Source organism: Sorex araneus, chromosome X (assembly GCF_027595985.1).
Source record: "Sorex araneus isolate mSorAra2 chromosome X, mSorAra2.pri, whole genome shotgun sequence".
Classification (NCBI taxonomy): domain Eukaryota; kingdom Metazoa; phylum Chordata; class Mammalia; order Eulipotyphla; family Soricidae; genus Sorex; species Sorex araneus.
Genome location: NC_073313.1, coordinates 268,838,854 through 268,857,234, shown reverse-complemented (window position 1 = coordinate 268,857,234; position 18,381 = coordinate 268,838,854). Strand labels below are relative to the sequence as shown.

The window sequence follows — 18,381 nt, the reverse complement described above, 5'->3', positions numbered from 1 at the left end:
TTGAATGTCTATGGTTTCTTCAAAAAAATTGAGGTTTAAAGGAAGAGCTGAAAGAACTTTTGTTCAGTCAGCCATGGTTCATAGAAGAATAAAAAACTATAGCAATTTTGTTTTCCTTCGGTAACTATATCCTCACACAATATACCACCTCCAACCCCTCTCAAGTTATTTCACATAATCTCGAGCTTTTTAAAAATAAAGGTAGGATTTTTTTCAATCTCATGCACTAAAATACATTTATACAAACATAATCTATATGTATTTAGAATATATACCTGCACCTGTACATACATATCACTCTAATGTACTGGGTTCCCTAATATAATTTTCTTCTGAATATCCACAGATAATTCCTTTGCAGTCTAGAAAATAAATCTAGAAGATAAATGTACTCTCTGGGTGATGATAGAAACTGTAAGGAAATATATTTAATGAAGCTCCTTGAAAGACTATAGTTTACTTAGGATATCCTACTGCTACAGAAATAAGGGTATATAGGCATGGAAATAAACCTTTTTACCTAAAAAATAAAAACGATTTATGGCTATTGCTTTTATGCATTGCTGGTCAATGCTGAAGTGATTAAAAACTGCCTAGACAGCTGGGTGAGAGACAGGATCACTAAGTCAATGATGGTTGGAGGGGTGGCTTGGGATGGGAGATGTGTGCTGAAAGGAGATAAAGGACCAAACATGAGACCTCTCAGTATCTGTACTGCAAACCACAATGCCCAAAAGTAAGAGGGAAATTATCTACCATAGAGGCAGGGGGCGGGGTGGGCTTGGGGTGGAGGGGAGGAATACTGAGAACATAGGTGGTGGAAAATGTACACTGGTAGAGGGATGGGTGTTGGATCATCGTATGACTGAAACTCAAACATGAAAGCTTTGTAACTGTATCTCATGGTGATTTAATAAAAAATAAAGAATAAGATAAATACTGCCTAGAAAATTTCCCTATCTTGAAGCATGCATTTCTTTCCTAATGCTAACCTTCTGATGGGGGATGAAAGTAACACCAGTGTAATGAGGCTTTTGGTCTCCTCTTGCCTGGAGAAAGCACTGCTCACCACGATACGGCTGTGATGTTCTCATTTTCCCCATAAACAGGGAAGTTTAACTTTGCATGCTATCAACATTCCATTACCTGGCTTGCCGGCTGCTTCTCTGACGAGGCTGGGAGCGGCATTTGGCTCTGGGGGGTTTGGGGCTGCACGTAGATTTTTGGTTGGTTCGGAGCCTGTTGCAGTTTGGGGAGCTGCTGCGTGGTTTTCACTGCGAGCACCTGTACTACAGTTTGCGGGGGCTGTGCCATTAAGGTAGGAAGCTGCCTGTCTTTGGCCACCATGGGATGCTGTGTGTGCTGTACATCTGACTTGGGCTGTGCTTGTTCTTGCTGGAGAGGGGTGAGTTTTTGATGCCTGATGGAAAGCTGGGGCATTTGCGGGAGTTTGTGCTGGAGCTGGTCTGCCTGTAGGTGGATGGTCTGCTTCTGTTTAGTCTGGAAGCACTGCAGAGTTTTCACTTGCAGCTGAGTCTGTTCCAGCTGAGGCTGGCTAAGTTTCTGCTGCTTAGCTGACTGGGTCAGGGCAGATCGGTAAAACAGACCTGTCTGAGGGTCTAAAGTGTCCATCTCTTCAACCTCGCCCTCCTCTGTTCCAAGTTCCTCGCTGTGTTTGGTAAAAGCAGTGTGACTGCTTAAAGCCTGAGTGAAAAAGACACAAAGTAAGAATAAAGCAAGAATAACACCTATCTTGCTACAATTACCTCAAACTGGAAAGAATAAATTCACTTAATCATTTTCTGAAGAGTCTAAAAGGACAAACAGCTCCCAAGATTTCTAAACCTAAAGGAAGCATTAGAATAAAGTTCTCCAAATAGGGTTGGAGAGCTAGTACAGCGGGTAGGATGCTTATCTTGCATGCAGCCGATCTGGATTTGATCCCATACGGTCCCCAGAGCCCTGCCAGGAGTGACTGATCCATGAGCACAGAGCCAGGAGTCAGCCCAAACACAGCAAACAAACAAAAGGCTCTCAAAATAACTTAAACTCTTGGGAGCTGGAAAGATAGTAGAGCGGGTAGTGCACTAGATGTGCATGTGGCGGGCCTGGGTTTTATTCTAGTACCCCATTTACTCCCCTGTGCCCTGCCAGCAGTAAGTCCTGAGCACTGCTGGGTGTTGTCCCCACAAAACAATGAAGACTTTAAAAAAAATACAAAATTTAACTCTCAGACATTAAGAGCTCTCAAAACTGTCTGTATGCTTCTGGGGGGCTGGAGCGATAGCACAGCGGGTGGGGCGTTTGCCTTGCACGCGGCCGACCCGGGTTCGAATCCCAGCATCCCATATGGTCCCCTGAGCACTGCCAGGAGTAATTCCTGAGTGTAGAACCAGGAGTAACCCCTGTGCATCGCCGGGTGTGACCCAAAAAGCAAAACAACAACAACAACAACAAAAAAAAAAACCCAAAAAAACTGTCTGTATGCTTCTATATGAAAAGTTCTAAAGAACCTAGAACTTTCTGTTAAAAAAAAGACTAAGACTGTTCTACAATTACAGCCCAGTAAAATAAGGAAAAAAGGCTCCCTGGCTCAGGAAACACTTCCCAGTCTGGCTCACCAGAGATGCTAAGTCACCCACAGAAAGACCACAGGAACCAAGGAGTAACATGCAGAGAAAAGAAAGCCCACTTTAGCCATGAACATGGCCAACACTGCCTAGAAAAGAGGCTCTCAAACTTACTTGGCTTACCACCCACTATTCAGAAAAACATTGTCACCCCCTAGAAATCTTCCTTCTTTTAAGTCAACAGACAGGAAGCAACCTCCTAATTGCACACAAGGCTTCTACTGCCCTGCCCCCATAGCTCCAGAATTCCCGAGAGGTGGTAACCTCACTGTCTAGAAGAAGCCTGTGTGTTAAGACCAGGCCCATTCCAATCCCTGCAAAGGGACTCTGCTCCAAGTGGCAGCTCGGATTCCACACCCAAGGCAACAGCTTCCCAGAAACTCACCTGCCAGGAAGGCAGGAGACTTGGGATGGGAGCAAAGCACTCCTGTGGATGGGAAGGAAGTAACTAGAGGGTGTTACTTAAGTGTTTGGACGAGGCAATGGTCTTGAGTGACATAACTGGGGCCAATCTATTGATCTCTTCTAGGTGTCTTGAGAAATCAATGTCAAGTAGACTCCAATCTGAGAACTAGCATAATATCTGGTCACTTGATGCCGCTCCCCCTTCAGGTTCCCCCCTCAGTGTCACAGTATCTACCACCCTTTCCACTGCCTTGACATATACTACACCTCTAAACTTTGAAATGTGAGATTCAACCAAAATCTTCCCCTGTCTTATAACAGGACTTCACACACCCAAGGTTGTAATTAAAACTTTTCTCTATTGTCTTTCAAGTAATTTCTCTGAAATTGGGATTACTTGCTACAAGTTGAGTGGTTGGTGTTTTAGTGACTATTAAGTAAGTAATGTTGAATCTGCTATTAGTGATATTACCTTTTAACAGGCAAGATGCTCTGGGTTTAAATCCTGGTACTGTTATCTAGAGTAAGTTATCTAACTTCTAAAAGAATGAGTTTCCTCATCTGTAAGAGCGATATACACCCAATTGTGAAAACTAAGTTAATGTTTTTAAAGCTCAAAGCATAGTATCTCTCTCTCTCTCTCTCTCTCTCTCTCTCTCTCACACACACACACACACACACAATATATCAATTTGAGGGGTTGGAGCGATAGTACAGTGGGTAGGGTATTTGCCTTGTATGCGGCTGACCCGGGTTCTATTCCCAGCATACCATATGGTCCCCGAGCACCGCCAGGAGTAATTCCTTAGTGCATAAACCAGGAGTAACCCCTAAGCACTGCCGGGTGTGACCCAAAAAGCAAAAGCAAAAAAAAAAAAAAAAGAAAAAAAAATCAAAAATCAACTTGAATAACTGGGACTTAAACCTGAAAGCTTTATAACTTTCCACGTGGAGATTCAATAAAAGAATAAATTTAAAAAAAAAATCAACTTGACATTTTTTTTCCTTTTCCCCATTACTTAACTGATGAAGGATAGTAAAATAATTCAAATATTTGCTTACTCATAATGTTCTTATGAGTATTTTAAAAACAAACCAAAAATAAAAATCCCAAAACCAACTTCAAAAAAGAGACAAATCAATTTCTATTTTATTTAAAATTTTTACCTCAGAGATAAATTCTCTCATAATAAAACACATAAAAATAGTGAACACATTCAACAGAGAAGCAGCCAGGCATTCTGGTGAGCATCGCGGCCGAACAATGCTCCGGACCCGAATCGGGGCCAGCAACACCGGGGATCCGGACGGAGGAGGTGCAGCCACCACACCTTCTCCAGATGGAGCCCTGGCAACACTGAGCAGCAACTAACACGGCTCTGAGATGCGGGACTGGGACACATCCGAACCGCGCGACCTTTTCTAAAAACTGAAAACATACGATCTTTTAATGGAAAACTAATTATCGAATGCTTCCTTAGTAGGGCTGTCTTTTTAGGGGGGAAACTTCCACAACAATAGTGAGTATTGTGTTGAAATATGGAACATGATCAAGGTAAAGAGAAAATGAAGTGAAATTCATCAGTTATACAGTTAGGGGTGGGGGGCGGGGGCAAGGGGTATACTGGGGATTTTGGTGGTGGAATATGGGCACTAGTGAAGGGATGGTGTTTAAATATTGTATAACTGAGACATAAACCTGAGAACTTTGTAACTTTCCACATGGTGATAAAATAAAAATTTTAAAAAAATAGTGAACAATTCTGATGTCCCTGATTCATTTAGATAAATCCTCTTCTTTTTCATCTAGATAAATCCTAACCTTTTGAAATGGCAAGAATTCATGGAAGAATGAAGAACGGTATTTCTTTTCTTTTTTTCTTTGTTTTTTTTTTTTTGGGGGGGGGTCACACCAGGCGATACAGAGGTTACTCCTGGCTCTACACTCAGGAATTGCTCCTGGCAGTACTCAGGGAACCATATGGGATGCTGGGAATTGAACCTGGGTTGGCCGTGTGCAAGGCAAATGCCCTACTTGCTGTGCTATCACTCCAGCCCCCAAGAATGGTATTTCTTAATCATTTCCACTGCTAAGATGAATTGCATTTCCTACAAACTTGCTGCCTATAGATGAAAGAACTATACAAATACCCTTTAATTCTATTATTTCCACTCTTATAATAGGAATAAGCTAAACCTTATTCCAAAAAGAGGCAGTTGCAGAAATTGAAAAGAAAAAGAATATACAACCTGTTGCATAATGTGGGTGATTGCTCCAGGGGAAGATGCCGGGATAGACTTCACCACCACTGATGTCTGTGTCGCAGTTTGTGACTGAGCCACATGTTGGAGAAGGGTCCTCTGGGGCTGCGAGGGCTGTTGGGGCTGGGAGCGATGGCTGACTGAAAATAGAGGAGGTGATGAGATTTCTCCAGAAATCACCAGAGCATCTGTGACCAGCAGTCGCTGAAAACAAAGGTCTGTCTGACTGGATCACAGAGATCAAGTGTGGGACTGTGAACTCAGAGGCGGGAGGTCAGAGTCTGCTCATCTAGCACCTATGATCTAGGACTCTGAGAAAACTGGTTACAGCTGAGATTCTGTTTCCTCTGTAAAATGGGAATAACAGTGATTTGAAGGATGAAATGAAAATTACATAGGGAAGTATTGTAAAAATTATCACAACGAGGAACAAATTCCTTAAAGTTATATCCTCCTGTGAACTATACTTTCACCAACCATCCTGACCCCAAATAAAGGTCACAAAATAAGCATCAGGTTTCCATAATCAAATTCCAGATAATACCTTCATGAACAATAATATAAGTTCTTTCCCTCTTGAACCCAGCTCCATATGCAAAATAATCCCCAGAAGCATTCACTTGTTTATATACAAAAGGGACTATCTCACAGTCTACCAGTTCCTAGAGATAGTAAAGATCAGGAGGATACTGCAGAGGGAATAGTGGAGAGGGTGCTGTTGAGTTCAACAGGCTGAGGGTATGTACTGTACCATCCTCATGAAACGCTCAGAGCAACTCCCAAACAGAGCTGGGAAAGCAGGCCCCAGCACTCTGGCTGTGCCCCTCACCCCGCAAAAGATGATACTTCAGAAAGAGACCTTGGTCGAGTCACACCTGACTCTCCCACCGGGTCAGCCACCAGCTTTGTGAATATGAAGATGTCACCTAACCATTAAAACCTAGATATTCTTGGATGTTTGGTGGTTTTTAAAAAACGATTATAAAAATTTCCTTCTACCTAGAGAGGATTGGATAAAGTAACAGGTCAAAAATGATCCTTTCCTAAGCACTAAAATATAAATCAACAAAATAATCAAAATGCTTTCATCCTCTCAAATTTAGCTTATCTGACACAAAAGGATGAGAATATAGCATGGGGAAACAACCAATAATTTACTCTTACTACAATGATGCCATGGAGTAAACTATACATTTATAGTTACATTTATGTGTATCTGAAACCATGCATCTACAAAGATGCATCTCTTACCCACCTAAATTTTAAACTTTTAAACGGCATAACCATTTACCCCACATTCTACAGAGTTTTAAACAAAAATGCTGATGCTTACTGGAAAACCAACCTTTAAAATCAGGAACACAGAGAGTACAACAAAAATATGTAACAGATTCTGAGAATTGCAAAACTCTCTCAATATCTGAGTTTCTAATATTTGTTCAGCTTGATCTACAATTTCAAATAGTAGTGATCCCATACTTAGATAAATCATAGTGGGAGGCCCAAGCGTAAAATGATCACTAGAGAAATCAATGTGAAAGTGCCACTTCTGTATCTTAAGTATAGAATTTTAACTCTGGCTAGTAACATATAAGTCATCTACACATCTTATCTGTTAAATATACTTTTCTATTATTGCTATCCATTTACCTACATGTTATACATGCTATTACAGGCAGTGTCATCCAGCAATATTTTTATAACTGCATTATGGTATCTTAGTGAATTTTACAGTATGCTTTATTTATATAAGTTATGATTAAAATTTTCCAGATATGCTCAATGAACTAAAAAAATATAATCAAGGTTTATTATTAAAACAAAAAAAGGCTAAAAATCAGTATGTCTGAGTAGGAGAAAACAAAAATAATTTCTACTAATACTAGAACTAATCTAACAGATTAATAAAGTTTTTATTGAGAGACGCATCAGAAATAAAGGACATGAAAAATAATTTCTGATGAAACTATCAAGCTATAAAACGTTTTATGCTACCCATACTGACCTTCATAATTATTACATTAAAATATTTTTAGTAAGGCATGAAATAGATTTTGGGCTGGAGTGATAGTACTGTCCTGCACGCAGCCAACCTGGATTCAATTCCCAGCACCCAATATGATCCCCCAAACACTGTCAAGAGTGATTCCTGAGCACAGAGCCAGGAGTAAACCCTGAGCACCACCAGGTGTGGTCAAAAAGCCAAAACCAAATCAAAACAGGATTTAACAAAAGATAACTAAAACCATTTAAAAATAATCCTTATTTAAAACACATAAATATTGTTATAGTAATTCCCCAGGAAGCAGGAAAGGTAGGGAGCACTAATATGCACTGCAGGATAATATAACATGTCAGGGTCAGGAAGCTGACTTAGAAGTAAAAAAAGAACAAAAAACAAACAAAAATGTTCAACAAGGCAAAGGATATGATGGGAGATTATGAAGGTCACAAACACGCAAAAAAACAGCTGAAGTGACCTTAATTAGGCCACATATACACCAAAACTAGCCACTTAATTTACTTCAAGAACTGTTTCTACCCCCCCTTTCCATACCCCCTCCAATGTCATACTGCTTATTTATCACTGAAAAAGAATTCCATTATTTTCAAAGAAAAGGCTCTCTCCCTTTCACTGGATGGAGCTTACCATTTCCTCTACCAGATCAGAGTAGAGCGCATCCATTTAAGTGGCTCCCACTCAAACAAGAATCTTTTACCTTAGGTTAGATTACAAATGGATGCACACCACTTACCTAGAAGGGGAAAAGCAACCTCTGTCCCCTCATCAGTGCGTTCTGAAAAGGATAAGTAAGGAAGAAATCATAGGTCTTTTCATCTGTTTACCATATGATAATCTATCTGTCACCAGATGCTACAACTGTAGCACAATTATTTCCCCAGTATTTGCCTCCTGCTTGACTTACAGTTTTCTGCTAGGTACCTCTAAAGAAAGACACACCTTTCTGTAACTTGAAGGGAATTTTTCCTTTTAGGCATTTTAAACACATTAGTCTTAAGGAAGATTCTCTCCTAAAAAAATGATGCCAAAGAATTTCTTAGATATTATTTTTCTTTCGGGGGTGGGAGTGTTTATTTATGGCTCACAAGAGCTACTCAGGAGGTCCAGGAGCCACTCCCAGCAATTCTCAGCCAACTGGGCCCGATAATTCAGTGCAAGGGCCCCAGAGACTTAGTGGGGCTCAGGCCCTGTGGTGCTGAGGACAACTATGATCACCCCCTCTCAGGTGCTCAGGGGATGTTCACGGAGCCAGAGATCAAATCAAGGTTCTATACATGCAAGACATATTCCCTAATTGCTAAATTACCTCTTCAGCTTCTATCTTCTGTTTTGGTAGTTAATTCTTTAAATATTTGGACTTTGTTTTCTTTTAATCGCTGCTTAAGAAAACTTCAGATAAATATCCTTTATCTACTGTCTTCTAAGTTATCTCTCCTGACCCCAATGATTCATATTATTACTCTCAAAACTATTCCAAATCCTGAAATAATAAGTGTTCAAAACAGACATTATTATTTAATAATAAATGTCCATTATTATCAAGGTATGGTGTGAACACAAAATATGAGAAATAGAATATTATCTTTCCTGTTCTCCATCCAAAAATCTCACTAGTGTTTTATGCCAAATCACATTTTAGACTTTTTGTGAGAAGGGGGCTCTGTTTTATATTTTCTTTTTCTCCTGACCCACTTTCTCTCCTTCAAAATAAAAATGCATAAAAATATTTTATTCTTGGAAAAAATATATTTTGTCTTTTTTTGGTGGTGGTAAAGGTGGGGTAACTTTGTGCACCAATGCCATGTTATTGATGCTATTGATGCCATATATTGTTTAAAAAACGTATAAATATATTTCATCCTTTCACTACAACTGTTACCCTTCCTGTTTTTACAGATGCTGTTTAAGGCCAAACTGCAATTTTCAACTACTTACAGAGCTTGCGACAATTTATTGATAACTCTCCCCATGTCATTAAAGACAGGGTTTTAATCTCATGGTCAATGTACATTTATTTGCTCACAAAGCAAACTGGAAGCAATTGAGAAATATAAAAATATATTCTCCCCCAAGCACCCACCCTATGAAATCCAGAAGGCAGCTCTCCTATAGTAATACTACTTTTTTAAGAGGACACCTACCAGTAGTGATGTACTCAGCAACTAGCTCTGACTCTACCACAGCAATTGATGGACTCTCAGGAGAATGTCTCTTTTCCTGGGTCATCTGAATAGGCACTGCCATTTGACTCAAGTCAATAGTGGGTTGTCTTGGTTTAGATTCCAATTTTTCCTTTACTGCATAAAAAAGTCAGGGGAAAAATTAACTTTTATCACCAATGAGTACCAAAGCCAGGGCAGTCCGTGGGAGTAATGACCCAGACCTCTGGTGTGCCACCTCTTGCACTGACTAGGAGACAGTGAGCTGAAAGGCAAAGCAGACTGCAAAGTATGGCAGTGAGCTGTGCGGCTCGTACAACTATACCCAGCTGCCAAGTAATCAGACTAAATGTGCCCCTATTTTCAAACTGCTTGTTTTCCTTGTACCCAACATTCCCCTTGGGCCCTTTCCTTTACCCTTCTTCAAGGTTGCCCCTGGTATTCTTGAGCTCACCAACCTGAAAACAAAGGGTGAATATATAGTATGTGCATAGCATAATTTGCTTTACAGCAACTAAAAATATCTACTAAAAATAGGGCACAGTGACCAGCTTAAGCTATTAAAAATACAAGATAATCTCCAAAGAAAGGCGCTCATGTCTCTAATGACTAAAATTTTTCTTTTAAAGTTCAGTGTTAGGGAAAATGGCCTCTTAGCTATAAAATGTATTATAATCAGGAATCGAGAATGGCTTCTGGGGAGATAGGGAGACAGCTCAAGGGGCTGAGCACATGCCTTGCAACACGTTCTCTGAGAGCCAATGAGAGCAATCCCCAGAGCACTGAGTGGGGAGTAGTTCTACACCAGCAGGGATGACACAAAAGCCAAACCAATAACCACTCCTAAACCAAGAATGGCGTCTGCTGGTAGACTGACTTTCTGTTTACTTTCTATCTAAACATTTTCTACACACTCTATCAGTAATTAGGAGAAATGGCTGAGTAAGTCAAAGACAAGAAGCTGAGGAAATACTTAAGGCCAAAAGTAATACTAATAGAAAATTAATTAAAGACTTAAACGCTAGTTTCCTGGGGTAGTATAAAAGTGGTATTATAACAAATGTTAATTAAGCCCAATGAAACTTAAGTCCATTTAGATTATTCAAAGCAAGTATAAAATGTAATATAATTACAATAACATTTTACCAAAGAAAGCAAAATAAAAACAAAAACAGTCACCCCATAAGTTAAAGGAACACTGACGGAATCAAAAGATATAGTCTCCCTAACTAACTGGGTAACCTCTCTATATTTTTTTACTCGTCCACAAAATGAAAAAGTTTGATGAGATTATTGCTAACATCCTTTAAAAGCTCTGAAAATCTTTGACCTATTATAATAGAAAAGTTAATATAACACACACAGGTTTTGCTTAGCATTTACTGAAGATAAATATTGATGAGGGTCTTGTTAAATGAGGACAGCTTTGCATGGAAACTCAAATGGTCAAAACTATACAAATAAATAAAACAGTAAAATTAAAATAAACCAGAATGCTAACAAGAAACAAATATGGTGTTTTATGATTATAAAGCAAACCTGCCAACATTAAGGAGGAGGGCAGGGGCCCTTCAATCTGCCCCCAGGGGCCACACCCACAGGTGCCTGGGGGATACTCCCAGTGGAGTGCTTGGGGGCTCATGCCCAACAGAGCTTGGAATTAAATGCAGGGCCAGGGATTCGACCTGGAGCTCTGTCATACAGAGCATGACCTTCAGTCCTTTGAACTGTCACTCCAAAACTCCCAATAGGATTCTTCAATAGGACTGGCAACTCTACTGCATCATTTTTATGCTTAAAAGAGACAGATTTAGTCCTTTCTGGTGACAAAGGATTGTTCATTTTATATGAGACAGAGGAAAGAGCTCTCAATTTTTCCTCCTTTCTAATTCTATCTATCCTTTAGTATTCCTATACACAGCTTGATGAATTCGTAAGTAAAATACAACAATGATTATAGACAAGTTCAGAGGGGAAAAGTATTCAAATGATAAGAAAAGTAACAGTGGTAGTATCTTGCACAACCCATCTCTAGAGAAAACATGCTTCATTCCACTGAGCATGTGAATTCATACCTGTTGTCTGCTGGAGTTCTAATAGAGCTTTGATTGTTGAAGTAGCTGATTGTGATTCACTGGATACATCCTGATAAATTATGGTGGGGCTAGTCTCCATTGCAATCTCATGCTCTGACCAATCCTGACGCCGGGAAGCAATTACATGAACTACAGGCTGGGAATCTGTTTTGTATTAGTTAAAAAAAAACAAACCCTATAAACAAAGTTTCTCTTAAAAACAAAACAAAACAAAATAAAACAATGTCTATTTACTCATTTTTATTTATTATAAAGTCATACTTTATCTCCCCAAGAAGATTGTAAGCCCCCAGAGGGGATGTCTTTTCAATTTTTATTCACTTATCGATCCATTTCTTGACTCAACCAGCTAGGCAGCTATGTTTGAGAGTATATATATCTGACACTGAGGTTATGAAGGAACTCAGAATAATCAAGGATGGCCAAGAAGCACACAATCTGGTTGAGGAGACAGACATGTACAATGACAACTTAAAATGACAATTTCAATGTGATCATTGCTATACTAAAAAAATGTGCAATTCTGAGGATGGGTGCACACTGTACATAAAAACAAAATGCTACAGAAGTCTTATTTTCCCCAATACACCTAACAATGTAGTCTGCATTTTAACCTGAGCATTCAGTCAACACTAACTAGACAGATAAATTACTGAAAGAAAATTCTGTCCACTGACAATAAGAATAAATTAGTGATGTGTAAGAAATAATATATGACATGTATAACTCTTGAAGTTCAAAGTCTTAAGCAGTAGAGTATCTGCTTTATCAATTATTAGTAATTTAACTCTTTGGGTCTTAGTTTTATGACTTTTAAACTGTAATAATGAATTTATCTTTCTACCTCAGAGTTACCAAGAATATAATGAAATAAATGTGTAAGAAATCTTTACAAATTATAAAGGAAATGTTTTGTAACTGTAGTGGCCAGAAGAAGAGTAGTTCTAAGGCTTCCTGTCAGTTTAAAAATAAGTTACATTCACAATTCAAGGCTAATTATTCATGCTACACAGATATTATAGACAGCCCTAATCAAGACTAATAGTCATGTGATACAGATATCCATATAAATGCTAAAAAGTGCATCATATAAAGCAAATTATTTGCTGACTTTTCCATAAATTGGACTAAACTATTTTAAGTTCCTGAATTCCTTTGTTCAAGATACCATAGAGAAAATTATGTAGTATATAAAGGCATGTCTATTATCATTAAATCTTGGTAATAATGGAGGAGACAACTAAAGATACACTCACAGCTTTGCATTTTGGAAGTAAAATCAAACAATACAGGCAAACAAAGACATACACATACAAATTACAGACTGTTTTAAATTGGAATGGTGTTTTAAATTGGAATTCTTACCTAAAGTATTAGGTAAGAATGAAAAGAATGTATTCCCCCCCCCCCACACACACACAAATAAAAAGAATTCATTCTTCTATAAACCTTACATTTTGGAAAAGCAATTAGTTGTCCAAAGGGTAGGGATAGTGGCATAATTCTTCAAAACTGCTTCCCCCTCAAATAACAAAATCAATATATAGCAGGAGTTTTAAATTCCCATGACATGTATGTATTTCCACTCTTTCACACACACCCCCAAACATTATCAAATACCATATGAAGCATATGATGATTTTTATTTACTCATTCTATTATACAGAATTTAAATTTACGAAATTGGTAATCTGAGGAATCATTCTTTTTACATAACCTAACTTCTAAAATATAAGAAATTCCCAAGATGGAAAAAAAATGAAAAAAGAAAAGAAAAAAAAGAAAAGAAATTCCAAGACGATGGACTGCTTGGTTAAGTAAAAGGACCGTAGTTCAAAGGATAGCTCTAAAATCCAACTGTATAAAATTCACAGAATACCCAGGAGAAAGCAGGACTGACATTGGAGAGAGGGAAGGTAAATAAAATTTCACATAGGAGTACCTATAAAACACATTAACCAAAATAATAATCATGCACAGGTTCAGACTGTTCACTTTGCCCATACTCTGGAGCTGAGTATCAAAGGCTGCGCGTAGCAATCCTCCAACAGTGAAACAAAGATGTAAAAATCACTCCATGCGTGATTTTCTTTCCTCTACTCTGGCATGTGCTTAGAGTACATACACTGTCTATTCAAGTCTAATGCTGGGGTCAAAAGTGCCAAGACTGAGACAACATGAAAGTGATCCCAAATCATCCCAGAATGATTCCTCAGATTACCAATTCTCTTAAATTTAAGTTCTGTATAATAGAATGAATAAAAACTGTCATATGCTTCATATGACATTTGAAATCCTACAATACAGAAACTCCAGTATCAAAGAACTTACAACTTTTTAAGACAGTTTCCTCCCACCTCTCTACAAAAGACACTAGAAAATGTTCTTATATGGAACATTTCCATCCATGTATCTACAAAGACCAGTTCTTTTCTTGTCCATGCTGCAGTACTCAAGATAACTGATGACAGCTTACATATCCTCCCAACCCAACCTTCATCTTACCGTCATGTAAAATATCCTTTTGACCAACTGTTCTTCACATAAAATAAATTCCTTATGTTTAAACCATCTAAATCATCTCCTGTTAACTAAATCCAAGACGTCTATAGCTTTTCTGTGATGTGGTATGTACTATCCTTCACTCTGTCATAAAGCCCAAGGCTTTTAGAATACTTAGCTGACAATACTTAATACTTAACTGTGGCAGGAACATTAATTCCTCAAAATGTTCTGCAAAAGAAGGCTACAATCATCAAAAACTTGGGGGGAACTGTACATTATATATTCTACTCTAAATCTTTCACAATATATAAACACAAAATAGTTTTGAAGGTTCTTATAAAGTTACATTTTGCTTATATGGATTTATGTCTCACTTTCAAAATGACCTAACAAAATCACAAAGCTTCTAAAGTGCTGTCTTTACTGAACACATTTTTCTATTTGTCTATGTCTGGTTTCTGCTTATATCCCTACGCTTAATTTTAATCTCCTCATTCTCTCCCATTTTACTTCAGAAAAGTCTTACAGTCTTTTGGATATAAGTAGATATTAAATAAGAAACCCCTGAGGGTCCAGAACGATAATACAGTGTGTAAAGTGCTTGCCTCACATGTGGCTGACCTGGGTTTAATCCCCGGGACACCATACGGTCCCTCGAGCACTGACAAGAGTGATCCCTGAGCACAGAGCCAGAAGTAGGTCCTACTTAAACCTGAAAGCTTTGTAACTTTCCACATGGTGAATCAATAAAAGAATTAAAAAAAAAAAAGTACATCCTAGATACAAATAGGTGTGGCAAAAAAAAATCAAACAAAACAAAACACCAAAACCAAAAACCCATAATACTTTATTAATCTGAAGCATACTGACACTAACCTGGATCTCAAATGAAAAAGGAGGGAAAAAGATCTCATTAGGCATATGGCCCCATCTTCATTCACTGACCAAGAAAGTTTAGCATTGTTTCATTAGGCTTGGTGACCAAGTATCAATATGTAAAACTGTCCAGGCTATACACTCAAAAGGCCCATCCACAAGGTTAGGGAAAATCCCAGGAATAACACTTTGAATCTAGGCAACAAAAATGTTTTATATGGCTCAAGCTTAACCTTATATCACAGTAATGAAAATTTTACTGTGTGCCCACTAACTTCTTGGCTAAATATTGGATGTGTAATATAAATATAAACCTTATCTCTAAGAAGTTCTTATAGTGAAATGAAAATTTTAACGCACAAATCAAAAAATAACATGACTAATAATAAAATAATAAAATAAATAACATGACTAATGATAAAATAGCTGGCTGGCAGTGCAAAACAATTTTAGCAACAGATTGTAGAAAGAATGACAAACTCTGCCAGGGTGATCAAGGAAAGTGTCAGAACAAGATGAAGACAGGGAACTTTTCTAAGCCCTGAGGAAACAATTGGGAAATAGGTATAAAACCTAAACTACTCTTCCTTGGGGATGAGGTATGAGGGGTGGAAGCTCAGAAGTCACAAGTAGAATCAATACATTCACTGAGCAGGGTAGTTGAGCAGATAGAGCACTTGCCTTGCATACCACCAACCTGGGTTCAATCTTCAGAACCCCAAGATCCCCTGAGCCTCACAACGAGTGATCTCTGAGTACAGAACCACGAATAAGTCCTGAGCATCACATGGTATAACCCAGAAACAAAACAAAACAACAGGGCTGGAGCGACAGTATAGCGGGTAGGGCGTTACCTTGCACGCAGCCGACCCGGGTTCGATCCCCAGCATCCCATATGGTCCCCTGAGCACCACCAGGAGTAATTCCTGCGTGCAAAGCCAGGAGTAACCCCTGTGCATTACTGGGTGTGACCCCCCCCCAAAAAAATAAAATAAAAAAATAAAATAAATCAATATAGTCCCTTGTCATAAAAGATATTCTTATTCCAGAACTTGTAATGGGACATTGCCAAAAAATAAAAAAAAAACTAAAGTCAAGAAAAAAGAAATTTCTTTTTATAGTATAATAACAATAATCAAGCATATCAGTAATAATCATAAAATGTAAACTAATACTTCTGTTTGATAAGAAACATTTATAAAGTCTCAAAGGTACCTCTCCCACAATTACTATTAGTCTCAAAGGGAAATATGGGAACATTGTAATATGGAAATCAACACGTTAGCCAAGTAATCAACATTAACATCAACACTGAGGCAAATATGATATATATATGTATATATATATATATATAAATCACATGATATCATGTCCAGATAAAATAAAAACTATACAACTTTTACCTGTGAAATTCTCACTGAATCTATTCATGAGTAAACATTAGATAAAACCAAATTAAGAAATATCCTACAAAGTAAGTGAAACAAAGAAAGGCTAATATATGATCCCAAGTTAAAGAAAAATACAAAACTATAACAAATGCAGCTAAAGGCAATACATACTCTGAAGTAAACTGTATACAGAAGAAAACTACAAAGAACATAACTGAACAGCTGAAACATTTGAGTGAACTGCAGATTGTAGTATTATATTAAATTCTTAATTTTACTAACTATACTTCAGTTATGAAGACAGCATTGAGACATATAGACAAAAGAATATTAAGTATTTAGATTTAATCACGTGGTAATTACAACCTGCACTCAAATGGTTAAGAAACATTAAAGTTATAAACATACACAGTAAGGTCAGAAAGAGAATCCACAAAAAGCAATTAGGGCAAAATTAAACAAGTGGTGAATATAGGTAAAATACGTATATGAAGTTTTTTTTTATCCTTCCTGCAACTTTTTTCTAAGTTTGCAATTACCTTATTAAAAAAAAATTTTTTTTTTCTTTTTGGGTCACACCCAGCAATGCACAGGGGTTACTCCTGGCTGGCTCTGCACTCAGGAATTACTCTTGGCAGTGCTCGCAGGACCATATGGGATACTGGGCATTGAACCCGGGCCAGCCGAGTGCAAGGCAAGCGCCTTACCCACTGCTCTATCGCTCCAGCCCCCGCCCCCAATTTTTTTTCTTACAAGGGCAGAATCAAGGGCTAGAGACACAACACAGCAGGCAGGGCGTTTTCCTTGCATGCAGCTGACCTGGGCTTGATCCCCAGCATCCGAGATGGTCTCCAAGTCCTGCCAGGAAGGATCCCTGAGCACAGAACCAGGAATAAGCCTTGAGCTACATCAGGTGTGGCCCCAAAACTAAACAAAGCTAAAAACTCAAATATCATAAAGGGAAGACATGACGAAGGGTTTAAATTTCTAGCAGTATATTCTTTGTAAACTTGCATTATCTTAGACTGAGTCCAAATTCTTTATCCTTTCCTTTTTAATCACATATGATTCCCAGCTCTTATCTGTGAAATGTACCAAGGAGCAGTACAAAAATATTAGGGAAGGACCAAGTGCAGATTATAAAACTGGGTTTAACTGCCAGGAGTGATCCCTGAGCGCAGTCAGTAGTAAGCCCTGAGCACAACAAAAAAAGGAAGGGCTTTAGAGTCAACTGTAATATAAGACTATTCTGAACTGAAATTTTTTTTTTTTTTTTTTTTTGCTTTTTGGGTCACACCCAGCGATGCTCAGGGGTTACTCCTGGCTTTGCACTCAGGAATTACTCCTGGCGGTGCTTGGGGGACCATATGGGATGCCGGGGATCGAACCCGGGTCGGCCGCGTGCAAGGCAAACGCCCTACCCGCTGTGCTATCGCTCTGGCCCCTGAACTGAAATTTTTGATACAAATATTTTTAAGTTACATGCAATGAAAATATAGAATGAATAATTTAAAGTAGATAAAAATATGTGTACCCAATCAAAGAGCAAAATATTCACTCACTCCTAAAAATAGCAAAACTTTGACCTCTTCTTACAATAAGAACTGAAGACTCATCAATGAAATGGCAGGTTTAGAAAATTATTGGTGATTATAGCAGCTATTTTCAAGAGATAATCCAAGATTATATACAACATCAATTGCTCATGTCCTCCTTTCAGTAATATCTGACAAGTTAAACCTTCTACCTGCCTGTTATGAAAACAATTCTTTAGGGGGAAAAAAGAAAGCTATTACTCAATGAACTGCAGGCTCAGATAAAAAAAAATCAGCTGGTGTGTTGAAATCAGAACAATGTCTACAAATATATGATCAATAAGTTCAAAGGATCTAAGTAAAGCCTGAGCACCACTCTAATGCAACTAGCAGATGAACTGGCTTAAAAACCAATATACTCTAGGGGCTGGAGCGATAGCACAGCGGGTAGGGCATTTGCCTTGCACGCGGTCGACCCGGGTTCGATTCCCAGCATCCC

General features: G+C 38.3%; 1 protein-coding gene across 5 annotated transcripts in view; it reads right to left on the bottom strand.

Annotated features, from left to right (window-relative positions):
* Positions 1 to 18,381, bottom strand: part of EMSY (EMSY transcriptional repressor, BRCA2 interacting) — a 94,545-nt gene that overhangs the window by 7,254 nt on the left and 68,910 nt on the right. For all 5 annotated transcript variants that reach the window (XM_004610833.2, XM_055121009.1, XM_055121010.1 and 2 more), the window contains 5 exons: positions 11,555 to 11,719; positions 9,462 to 9,617; positions 8,054 to 8,095; positions 5,286 to 5,437; positions 1,147 to 1,704 (listed from right to left, as the gene is read on the bottom strand). In XM_004610833.2, coding sequence (XP_004610890.1) covers positions 1,147 to 1,704; positions 5,286 to 5,437; positions 8,054 to 8,095; positions 9,462 to 9,617; positions 11,555 to 11,719 — 1,073 coding nt within the window. The remainder of the gene's footprint in view (positions 1 to 1,146; positions 1,705 to 5,285; positions 5,438 to 8,053; positions 8,096 to 9,461; positions 9,618 to 11,554; positions 11,720 to 18,381) is intronic.